Here is a 12022-nt window from a genome sequence, read left to right as displayed (position 1 = left end):
TTGTCAACATTTGTGGTCAATAAAATGGACCATGTAAACCACCTGAGATATGGAGAAATCATATCAAGATAAAATCTAAAAGGAGACACACACAATCCATTGTACTCTGTCTAAAAATACAGAAATGCTATCATGGTGGCATAGTGGTCAGTGGTTACAACTTTAACACCGCAGCAAAAACACTTGAATAGAAAAGAAGATGGATGATGGGAAATATTACATGGAGGCTGTATTGCTCAACAATCAAAGATGGTTATAAGGCACAACTATTGTATACAGCTACCTGAACCTACACACACACACACACACACACACACACACACACACACACACACACACACACACACACACACACACACACACACACACACACACACACACACACACACACACACACACACACACACACACACACACACACGATTTACAGAGATTTGAAAGTTGAGACGGGACGTTTTTATCTCAAGTCCCTCCCAATAGCTGCATATGCATTTCAAACGTACCTGAGGCATATCGCGGCTAACCTCTCGATCTCCGTCTCCATGTGTTCCTGCAGCTCTCCAGGCCTGAGCAGCACCTGACATATGGGACAGACCGGAGCCTGGCTGTCATACAGGGACATCTTCTTTTTACCTGGATAAAACAACAAAGAGGAACAAAATACAGTATGAATATGAAGTCAGTGTGAATGTCAATGGGACAACCTAAGCAAGGCATCGGAACATTTGTTTCAGTATGATTACTTCTTATATCAGACGTCAAATAAATGACGTTACTTTTTGGTTTGTGTTCTTCAACACTACACCATTATTTACAGTTCATGACTTTGCTCTTTGCTGCAATAAGGACAAAGAATAAATAAACCAGAGGCCCTTTTCTAAAGCCAAAGCTCAAACTCTGGTTGTCCTCTCTAAAATCACAAGTTCCTGTGCTTAATGGATTGCACACATGCAGTAGAAAGGCAGCAGCGTGCTGTGCAATCTCCACTGTGTAATGTTGCATTCAGGTCAAAGCTGTAGGTGGGGTTGGCGAGGGAGTTAAAGTAAGTCCTGTCATGGATGAGATAATGCTGTATAGAGTCTGCCAACACTACCTCACTTCATTGTCCTTGATCAGTAGGGCACAGGGTGGGGCCCACCTGTTTGTGTGTTAGTGTGTCTAATAGGTACGTGTTGACTGTGTGCATATTGGAAAGTGTGCGTTTTGCACGGCGAGCTGTGTCTGGGCAAGTACGTATAGGACAGTATACATCCTATCTGTGAATGTTCGAAAATGCTAAAAATATCATCCATTCAAATTGAATCAGCGCTCAATGTTGGAGGACACTTCCTGATTTCCTGTATTCAGCCAATCAAATATGTTTTTTTTAGCCTGTGAACAATAGGCTCCACCTCAGCCAGGACATCCCGTTTGGACTGCTTGTCACCACGGCAACACGAGGGCCAGGTAAGGAGGGGGTACTCCCTCTGTGTCGTGTCTTTGGTGCACAAACACATGCACATGCAGGGTTTGAAGGACGTGTATCCCTGCTCACATGGTGGTCTGTCAGATCACCTTCTCATCAGGACACAACGAGTGAGGGACCACACAAACAAATAAATACAGACACACACACACACACACACACACACACACACACAAACACACACACACACACACACACACACACACACACACACACACACACACACACACACACACACACACACACACACACACACACACACACACACACACACACACACACACACACACACACACACACACACACCATCCCATCCCTTCATTTGACATGCTGTGTGTGTGTGAATGCCAGCTTCCTTTTCAGCACGGCTCCTAAACAAAGCCCAGAGCGCCGGACACATTAAGTGACTTTGAAAAATAGTTAATCAATTACCCTCTCTCACTTTCTCCTTCTCGTACTCTAGCACCACCGCCACTCTTTTCCTCCTTTCTTTTTCTACTTTTCACATATTCCTCTCAGACCCCCTCTCTTTGGCCGCACCTGATTCTACTTGTTTGGTGAATACAATAGCTTATTTCTCACCCCTCATCTTTCTATGTATCTACGTTGCTCCTCTGATTTCCTTTCTCTTCTTCTTACCTGCTTTATTGCATTCTCGGCTGCCCTGAGATATTTCAGTTTATTTTTTCTCTACCCCCTCCATCCCCCCACGCGCACACATACACACACACCCTTCTCCGCTTTATTGCTTTGACAAGATAATTTGAGTCATGCTGAAGCCGTCGCCATCCACCACAGCAAACAAAGAAAGATCCAATCCCTGTCTTCAGCCAGTGGGGCTTTTTTTTTTTTTTGATTCCACAGACAAACTCACTCATGGAGGTTGTGAATACATACACACATACACACCCACAGGCAAACATATGCCTACCCTTGATCATTGTTAGGCTTTTGTAATACCTGAGAGTGCAAATGCTTATTTTGCACAGTGTGAATTTAGAGTTTAGCATTTCAATACGAGCTGATTTGAATAATGTAATATTTTGTATGAATGAGACTTTTTGTGTCGGTAGATTGACGATAAGACATGTAGATGCATGAATAACATAAAAGCAACAATAAATTACGACAAAGTTTTTGTGCTGTGTGAACTAATCTGAATTCAACTTTCCTCAACAACGAGGCCAAAGCCAATGCAACAAACAACAATTTGACATATGAATTACACGTTCTTGTATGTGGTGGAACAGGTACAAAATCAACAACCAAAGATGAAATTTGCTGTCACAAAAGACATAAAAGTAAAATGAGGATGCATGAAAACACACCAGAACAAGGTCACAAAACCATGAACTGCAGTTTGTAAAAAACAGAAATAAACCCCGGAGCAGAAAACATGAAAGAAACAAGATTTTGTTCAGATGTTTTTAGTTTGAAAAGCAGATTGCTCCAATGTGTTTGGCTGTAAAAACGTCCCGTTCAGTTTCAAACTGATTAAAAACAGTTCACCAACCACAAACTCATATTTTTTTTCTTTGCCAGCTATTTTGCATGTGTGAGTTATGCCAAAACATATAGGCAATATTATCTAAGTGTGTACAACAGAAGAATATTGCTTAATCCAACAAATTCCATAGCTGGATTATCATTTATTTTATGTGCACACCGTTTTCGTCATATCCACAAGCTTTTCCAACCTGTTTGCTGTCACTCTCTCACCTTTTCTTGTCATTCACACTCCTCGTTTACTTTCCTTTTTTTCCCCCCATTTTTCCTTCTCTTTGTCAAACGCTCCCTGAGGGAAGTGAGTGATGGTGAGAGGCGAATGGACAGATAAATCTCGGGGTGGAGGAGAAGAAGAGGGAGGAGATGTTGGGGGTGGGGGGGGGGGTGTTGATGTGATGCGATGTCGCACACCGGGCTTGTCAGCCCCTTAAAGATGATTAATGTTGGGACAACACACACACACACACACACACACACACACACACACACACACACACACACACACACACACACACACACACACACACACACACACACACACACACACACACGCTTACCCATGTGTCCTCCCTCGGACCTCGTGGCTCAAACACACACTCGCCCTGCAGCGCAACAAGGGAGCGTTTAATCTCGAGAAGCACACAGGGAAGGTGGCAGAGTCAGAGAGGGTGGAGGGGGTGGGGTGGGGGGTTGGGGGGTGGCTGGCTGGACAATAACAAGGAAATAGGCCTGACAGGACTTCTTAGTGTTGAGATTCTTCAGTGAAATGCCGGCTGCGTGAACCAGGGATAGATGGATGCATGGATGAGGAGAAGGAGGAGGTGTGCATCTCTCTGACAGCCATGATAGAATATAGGCCGGATCCCCCTAATGTCCCAAGATGGATCACCTCATCTCTCTCTTTTTCCTCTCTCCCTTGACTTTCTCTCCCTTTTCTCTCCTCCTCTCTCAATCCCCCCCGCACCCCCCCCCCCCCCCCACCACCACCACCACCCCAGATTCCTACCGTTCTCCTCTCCTGCCTGTCCACGTTCCTACTGTCACCACCTTTCACCGCCTTCCCTCCTTTTCATCTTTGTCACTTGATCCACTTAATGGTGCTCACTGGTTTTGTTCATGTCGCACAACAATAAGTCAAGCAGCTGGCAGGAAGCATATCCTCTGACTTTTCAGATCTTCAGCCTGATTTATTTACTCGCGGCTACAGGTCTGACAAAACACTTTGGCTGGATTAACTCAACCCATAGACTCACTAATTCCCAGTTTAGTAATGAAATCAGTTGAAATCATTAAAAAAATGGACCATGAAACACATGAAATGATGAGATATACCATGTTTAACAAGTTTGCGAATGAATATTTAACCTGCATTTAACATGTATTATGTCCTTGATTAGGTTTTGTATCCCCGTACTTTTAAAATAATGACAGGAGTCACACATACAAACACAAGTAGACAGGCAATTACAGACACCAGATGGTGAGGAGGAGAAAACTAGATCATACGGAAGAGTGGAGAGCAAAGAGGAGGTATCTCCCTTTTTCCACTCGTAGCTTTCCTTGCATTTGTACCGTTTCACCCTTGATAATTTTGTTTTTATATCCTTCAATTCCTGCTTCCTCGCATGCTTTTTCTTCCTCATTTCCTGGAGGATGTTTAGATTTTTGAGTCGAACTGTGCGGCAGTGGTTTGCGCTGTAAGAATCCCCCAGTTTGATTCAGGGCTTTGGCGCCTTCATGGTGGACTCTGCATGTTCTCCATGTATGTGTGCTTCATTCTGTCACTCCTGCCGTATAAAAGCAGGCTATTGGTGTGTCAAGTGTGCGTGGCTGCAGTGGCCCTGTTTGCTCTCACTTCATTTTGCTGTATTGGTTACAACGACAATGAAGACATTCTCCTAATAATCAACCTTGACCTTTCCAACCATTTAGAATCTATAATTCACCAGCTTTGTTCCTCTTGGGGCAGATTTGTGAAAACTACCGCTGCATCTTCAACACCATGGATGTGGTATCATTTCTCAAGACAATTAACCATTAATGATTTCAAGGGTGTCATTACGAATATACTGAAGGAAGAATGTTCATGTGTTGATTGTTGGTTTTTACTTGATCCGCTGATTTATTCAAGGATGCTCCCTTGGTTGAGTCTGCCTTGCAGAACAGATGCTAATCTCAGATGGACCTCCCGGAAAATAAATCACGGTAAAATTAAACATGTTCCACCACTATTAAGAAAACTCCCTCATCCTCTCTTTCTCTTTTTTTACTTTCCTCCTCTCTCGCTGTCTTTCCGTGTCTCTCTTCCTCTCTCCCCTCTGCCTCTGATGCTTTGGTCCAGATGAAGTGGGAATCAATAGATGGTAGATAGCACCGGCTTCCAGTCACGGACTACAATGAGCTGAGGTAAAAGGCCACCTCCAGAGAGGACGGGGATTGTCAGCTCAATACTCACTCTCAATGGGACCTGAGATAAAACACCATTTGGGGTGTCCTCACGGCTCAACGGGCTAAGAGGCAGAGCATGTACTCACAACACTGTGGGTCCAAATCCTATTTAATGACCAGTATTACGAGTCATTCCATCACTTCTATCTTGGCAATCATTTCTGGCTCTCAGGAAACAGGTAGTTGGTGAACTATTCCTGGGATATCTATTGTGTTTAATGCACAGATTACATATTGAGCAAGCGGTAGAAAAATCTGGGTTCGATGAGTTGAAGAAGATTGACTTTTTTTTTTTTTTTTGACATTTTCTGACTTTTATATCTTCTGTAAGAAATTGAATTGACTTGTAAATTATACACGCAATCAGCTAATGAGAAGCAAGCATGTAAACTGGATTTAAGCACAACAATAAGACACAGGAAAAAGTGGAGGGACGGATTTATTGGTTGGCACATATACAGTGTATTTGTGGGCGACACACACAACGGGAACACGCAAGCACATTCCACAAATGGAATTACAAAGTGTCTACATGTAGCGGCTGTTTTTCTGTCCTTGAACAACTGTCTTCTCCTTGCATGTGCGCAAACACACACACACACACGCACACACACACACACACACACACACACCTCCATTCCCCCTCCTTGTTGTTCCCCTAAATGAGTTTTCTGACATGCATCAAGTGCTTATGCCTGCTACCCCTCTTTTCTCGTCTTCCCCTCCTCCCTCTCCTCTTCCTCTTCCTCCTCCCCCTCCCTCCCCTCGCCTTTCGCCCGGCTGGTTAGCTATAACACCCGCCAACATCGGTAAACAAGGAAATCTCTCAGCTGCGGCCCGGCGTGTAACCGCATTACCGCGCCCGATAACCTCTTCAAATAATGTGCGATAAGGGGAATTTGATTTGATTCACGAAAGGGAAAGAGGGGACACTTCTGCTCCCCCTCCAATCTCTTCCTTTAGTTTATTTCTTTCTTTTTCATTCTTTCCTCCACCCCAACGTCTTCTCCTCTTCTTTCTTTCACTTAGCCTGAGGGTCCAGGCCTCCTCCTCCTCCACTTCCCATTGCACTCCCCCCCCTTCTCCAGAATGACACCACCTTGCATCCACAATCAAATAAATCCCGCTGAGGTGTCAGCCTTCATTTCGACTCTTCCCTGTCTTCCCCCCAACCAACGCAAGGTAAGGTGAGAGGGGCCCCGTAAAGCCATCATCTCCATAATAGCAAATATGAGCCCTAAAGCCCAAAACCAGGGGCTGTATTAACACAAATGGAACGAGCAAAGTGCGTGTGCACGCGCACGTGTGTTTTTGTGTGTGTGTGAGTGTGTGTGTGTGTGTGTGTGTGTGTGTGTGTGTGTGTGTGTGTGTGTGTGTGTGTGTGTTGCAGCAAAGCTATATGGTTTATTTCTTAAGTGAGCTGTGATTTAACCAGGCCAGACACTACTCTGATCACTGCCTCTGTAGGTGTGTGTGTGTGTGTGTGTGTGTGTGTGTGTGTGTGTGTGTGTGTGTGTGTGTGTGTGTGTGTGTGTGTGTGCGTGCGTGCGTGCGTGCGAACGTGCGTGCGTGCGTGTGCGTGTATGCGCGCAAAACAGATGAGGCTGTGCGGCTCATTCAGAGGACATTTGATGAAATGGAACGGGGGTCAACTTCAGTTTGCCACCCGGGCTGCTTTGTGTTACTCCATGCATGTGCATTTCCTGTGTCTGTCTGACCATGTGTGTGTGTGTGTGTGTGTGTGTGTGTGTGTGTGTGTGTGTGTGTGTGTGTGTGTGTGTGTGTGTGTGTGTGTGTGTGTGTCTGCGTGTGCAGTCTTACTCCCTGACAGTGATGCATGGCGCTTTTAAATAGCACTCCTCCACGCCCTGCTCAAAACTCATCACCAGGCTCTTTCACTATCCCTCCCTTGCTCCCTGGGGTTGTCACTTTTAGAAAAGCAAATGAAATGTCGGCGGTGCAGTGGAGAGGAGGGATGAAGAGATGCTCAGATTGAGGGATAGAAGGGGGAAAGGTGCGTGTGGGTGAGCGTGGGTGAGCGTGCCTGCGCGTGTAGAGCTGTTGTTGATTTCGCTATGTATTCAAGACACAGGACTCACAATGTTTGTGTCTAAATAAGAGGAAGAGTGACAATAAAGTGTAAATTGGAGGATGCATTTATTTTAAATGGGCCAGACATTTATCACTGTTACTATACAGACACAGAATGTTCACTGCTAAAACAATTGAAATGAGCACACATTATAAAAATCAAATAGCTCCTAAGAAAAAGATAAATTAATACGAGTTTTGAATCAAAGTTGTCGGGTTTGGAGAAGGGCTGTGAGATTAACACATCATTAATCATCAGCTGCCAGGTTCTGAACATAGGCTGATAAATGGTCATCTGATGATCCCAGCATGTGCTCGTTTCCAATTGTGTGTGAGTGTGTGTAATGTGGCTTTTACTCCAGGGACCCTCTGGTACACATGTGTTTGTCTCAAAGAAAGCAGAGTGATGCTGGTGAGGTTATCTCCAGCTACTGACAGCTGTTTATTCAATCAATCACCTTGTCAGGATGGGGATGTGTGTGTGTGTGTGTGTGTGTGTGTGCGTGCGCGTGCACACACGTGCATCGGTGTGTATGTCACATAGACAGTAGTGAGGGAGAAAGAAGTAAATTAATGGAGCATTAACCAAGCAGTGACCCGCAGAGCAGAGGCACAAGCGGCAGCTACAGATCAGATCACATAAAGGTTTCAAATCCTTGAGCTGTGAGAAATGCCACTATCACGCCCAACATTTTTAAAATATATGTAGGATTAAAAAAAGAAAGAAAAGTCAAATAAACTAAAGAACTCCAACAGCAAAGCACAAAAAAAAATCATGGGATATGTTCTAAATTAAATTCTGAGAATTCACTGAAGTTCTTCACAATTTACATTGTAGTTAATGATGAATAATTAAATCATATAATTGTTCATTAATATTTGATTCTTGCAAAATCCTTCCCATAGAGCATTTTAAATATTTAAAGCTAACAAAATGAAATACTCATTAATTTCAAGATAAAACTTTCAATAGGACTGCTGCCATTGTGAAACCAGCGTGTTGCACCGAATCACACCTGCTCCACCTTCGTAAGAAAGACATGCACATTTAGCTTCCTCTGACTTCTGCCTCGTCTCTCCTGACACTGACTCCTACTTTTCTCCTTCCTCAGCTGTGCAGAGGAGGAGGAGGAGGAGGGATACCTAACAGAGAGAGGTGTGGGCGTGAGTCCTGTCGGCACTCATTTCCATTCCAAAGGGCCTAATGACGACAGGAGCAGGCCATGTCAGTGGGCATACGGGGACATCAGCGAATTTGAAATAGACACCCTGAGTCAGCCCCAATCGTCACACAAACATACAAACGCAGCTGATTTGTGTGGGTGCATGTGTGTGGTCAGAAACGCTTAGAAGAACAGGGATTTAATGGTCTTTAAGTTCAAGCTGTTTTTCTTCGGCTTTCATAGAGGTCAGTTGTCATATTTTCAATATTTCTAGAGTAAAAAACGAACACAAATGGAAAATTCCAGTCACAGTGAGTTGTGCTTAACATTTTGAGTATTGCAGCTCCTGTGCGTACTGAAACTGGACTGTGATTTGTTTCAGGTTAATAGATTTAAAGCTTTTGTAGAGTGGGAGAAAAAAATAATTAGTCATCATTATTAAGAGTTAAGTTCTTGTTTCCATAAAGGTGAAAATGAATTTACTTTAGGAATGATATCAGTCTATCTGCTTACTGGTTGTATGCAGATAGACTCATATCTGATATTGATGCATGACATAATAATGGCAGAAATCTGAAATTAGGTACAGTATAACAGAGGCGCCTACGAAGAAAATCGAGAGACTAAATAAGCCCAAAGCTGTAAATATCAACGTGACGATTCCAAACCTTCAAGTGTTCTCAAGCATCAAGGCAACATGTTTGAGGAGAACATAAACAAACACCAGTTCCCTCATATTCAGTCAGTTCTAAGAAAAAAAACCCTTTGCAATGTTTGTGGTGTCATTTTTTGCATTTCAATGGCAGCGAGCTATTCCTTTTTTTCCCCCAATGTCTGTTTTCGCCACTTCCTCTGGAGCATAAATCAAGCGTACAGCAACGTTAGTCCATCTTAAAATGGGAAGCATGCGGCCCATGGGCACACACTTAAAATACGGATTTCCTTCAAGATCACTAATCTCACTTTCTTACATTTATCTCTTTTCCTCTCCTCATTCCTCTGATTTCGCTCTCACACTGCCTCTCATTATCTCCCTCCCTGCTGCTTTCATATGGTCTAGCGGCTGAATTAATTACCAAAGCCAATTAACGCTAGATTGGCTGATGTTTTAACTAATTAGCTTTAATGAGGGTGCCTTGGCTGCCTGCACTGTGTTAATTGAATCCTAACAGCAGAGGAGGCAGCCTGTGGAGGCAGAATGGGAGAGAAGGATGGACGGATGCTGGGATGGATGGATGGATGGAGGCACGAGCACACTTACACGCAATTTGTTATTGATAATATTCAGAGCGCATCGCAGCACCACCCACCCTGTTGTTGCCGCTGGTTCATTATTAACATTATTGGCCTTTCGTATGAGACACCCTTGCTCATAGAAAGCTCAAGGAAAGAAAAAAAGAAAAAAAAGAAAAGAAAAGGAAACAACGGCTCTATTAAAAATGGATACAATTATAGTATTTCACTGTGTGCTCTCCTTCCATTTGTCGGGTAAAAGTTTGTCAGCTAACTAGGTTTTGTTAATGCAGCTCATATCCTCACCATGTAGCTTCTGCTTATTCCTCATTGCATTTGTTATTGCAAAACGTGTCTGGCAAAGAGGAGCAGCAGATTAAAATCTTAGATCAATGTCATGCTGTCCTCTTAGTGCCGGATTACCTGCTGCATACCTGAACTCCATTCTCACCTGCCTCATGATAGCAGGATGATAAGGGATGAAATGAGAATTGCATGCAACGATTTGAAATGTTCTATAGATAAACCGAAATTAAATCATTAGGGAGGAGGATTGCTTGTTTTCATGCAACAATGAACCGTCTTCAAACTTTTGCTGAGAACTTTCTCGATTTATGATTTGTAACATTTCAAACAAATAAATACGCTTTTTTTTGGTATTTAAAATGACATTATTTCCTCCATCTGTAAATGTTCAATACCACTTTATTTAACCCAGGGTGTTGAAGCTGATCCCACCCCGGACAAGTTGCCAGTTACAGTAACCAAAGGTCAAACACAGAGAGAAAGTCACCAATCAAACGAAAATATAAAACCACAATGCCCGGAATAGAGACTTACACAGCACAAGAAGAACATGTAAACTCCGAGAAGGGCCTCGAGCGACAACAATCCTCCCTATGAGGCAAAGCCACTAAGCAGTAGACTATTCTGAAAGTCATGTGACATCACACATACATTCCGGGAAAGCCGACGTCCTAGCTGCAATGCTCATCTTAGCTCAACACCGTTCCCACTGAGAGACAAAAGCAACAAAGTTCGGAGCGTTCCTTTCTTCCCCTCTGTCTGTCGCCGCCCGTCATCTTGATCTTGAGACATGAACATCAGCAAATTGTCTGAGGTGGCTATAAAAATCTGCATGGCCATGTAAAAGGCTTAATGATTTTAAAGTTACAAGAGAAAAGAGCCTGCAGTTTGTCTCATCCATCAAGTCTAGCACCGCCGCCTTCGCCAAATGGCCCTGCCACCTAACCTGGAGCTAAGCAATGCAGGGCCAAATACAGATTCTCTCTCTCTCTCTCGCTCTCTCTCTTTGTTCCATTTAGACTACATCATTTCTTTCCATACTCCTTGTATCTCTTTCACCTTCTCTGTGTCACCTTTGATATTTCATTACTTTTTCTCTATAGTTTCTCTATTGTGTGCTTCTCTTTTCAGAGAGAAAGATTGCAGGTGTGAGGTAAATCTTGTTTCCCGTAAATCTGCATTATTAAAGAGGTCCGTTTGGTTCGAATGATGCAATATAGTTGTTGATTAATCAGCCTCACTGGCTGTCCTTAAAAAAAAAAATAAAATCTTTACTTGCGATGAAGTGCAACATCGAAGGAAAACAGAGTAAAGCCTTTCAATGTATTAAAATGAAATGCAATCAAAAATACATATATTCTTCTTCGCAAATGCACATCCTTACAGCCCTGACAACAATTCTCAATTGCAAAATGCTGCACTTAAAAAGTGTTTTTGCATGACCCAGAAGTTACACTACAGTGAGGCATAAAGACCAAAGTAAGGGCAAAGGGGGTTTGGCAACGAGTAATGAGTGAAAAAATATTTGTATGCATTTTCATCAGTTTAGTGTCATTTATTCTCTCTGACAGCTCCCTGCTTTGAAATTTCCTATCAAAGATGAGGCTTTCCCCTGAGGAAAATGCGCATATCAAATGTGTGTGAGATGAATACACTCACAGACACATGTCCCTCAAGAGCTGTGGTCATGTAGAGCAGAAGATCAGAGATTTTCATGTATGCAGGGCGCAAACAGCTGTCAAATGGTGGCCCACGTGCACACGCACGCACGCCGACAAGCAGCGCACTTGCCGAACTGGAGACACCTGTA

At 43.4% G+C, this 12022-nt stretch overlaps 1 protein-coding gene across 6 annotated transcripts in view; it reads right to left on the bottom strand.

Annotated features, from left to right (window-relative positions):
* Window positions 1–12022, bottom strand: part of rnf220a (ring finger protein 220a) — a gene marked incomplete at its 5' end in the record, with an annotated part of 145471 nt that overhangs the window by 40314 nt on the left and 93135 nt on the right. For all 6 annotated transcript variants that reach the window (XM_080471079.1, XM_080471082.1, XM_080471080.1 and 3 more), the window contains one exon: window positions 504–633. In XM_080471079.1, the coding sequence (XP_080327205.1) occupies window positions 504–633 (130 nt within the window). The remainder of the gene's footprint in view (window positions 1–503; window positions 634–12022) is intronic.

This window comes from Lipophrys pholis (assembly GCF_963383615.2).
Source record: "Lipophrys pholis genome assembly, chromosome: 1".
NCBI classification, from domain to species: domain Eukaryota; kingdom Metazoa; phylum Chordata; class Actinopteri; order Blenniiformes; family Blenniidae; genus Lipophrys; species Lipophrys pholis.
The sequence above is the reverse complement of the archived record's forward strand: the minus strand, read 5'-3'. Positions and strand labels throughout refer to the sequence as shown.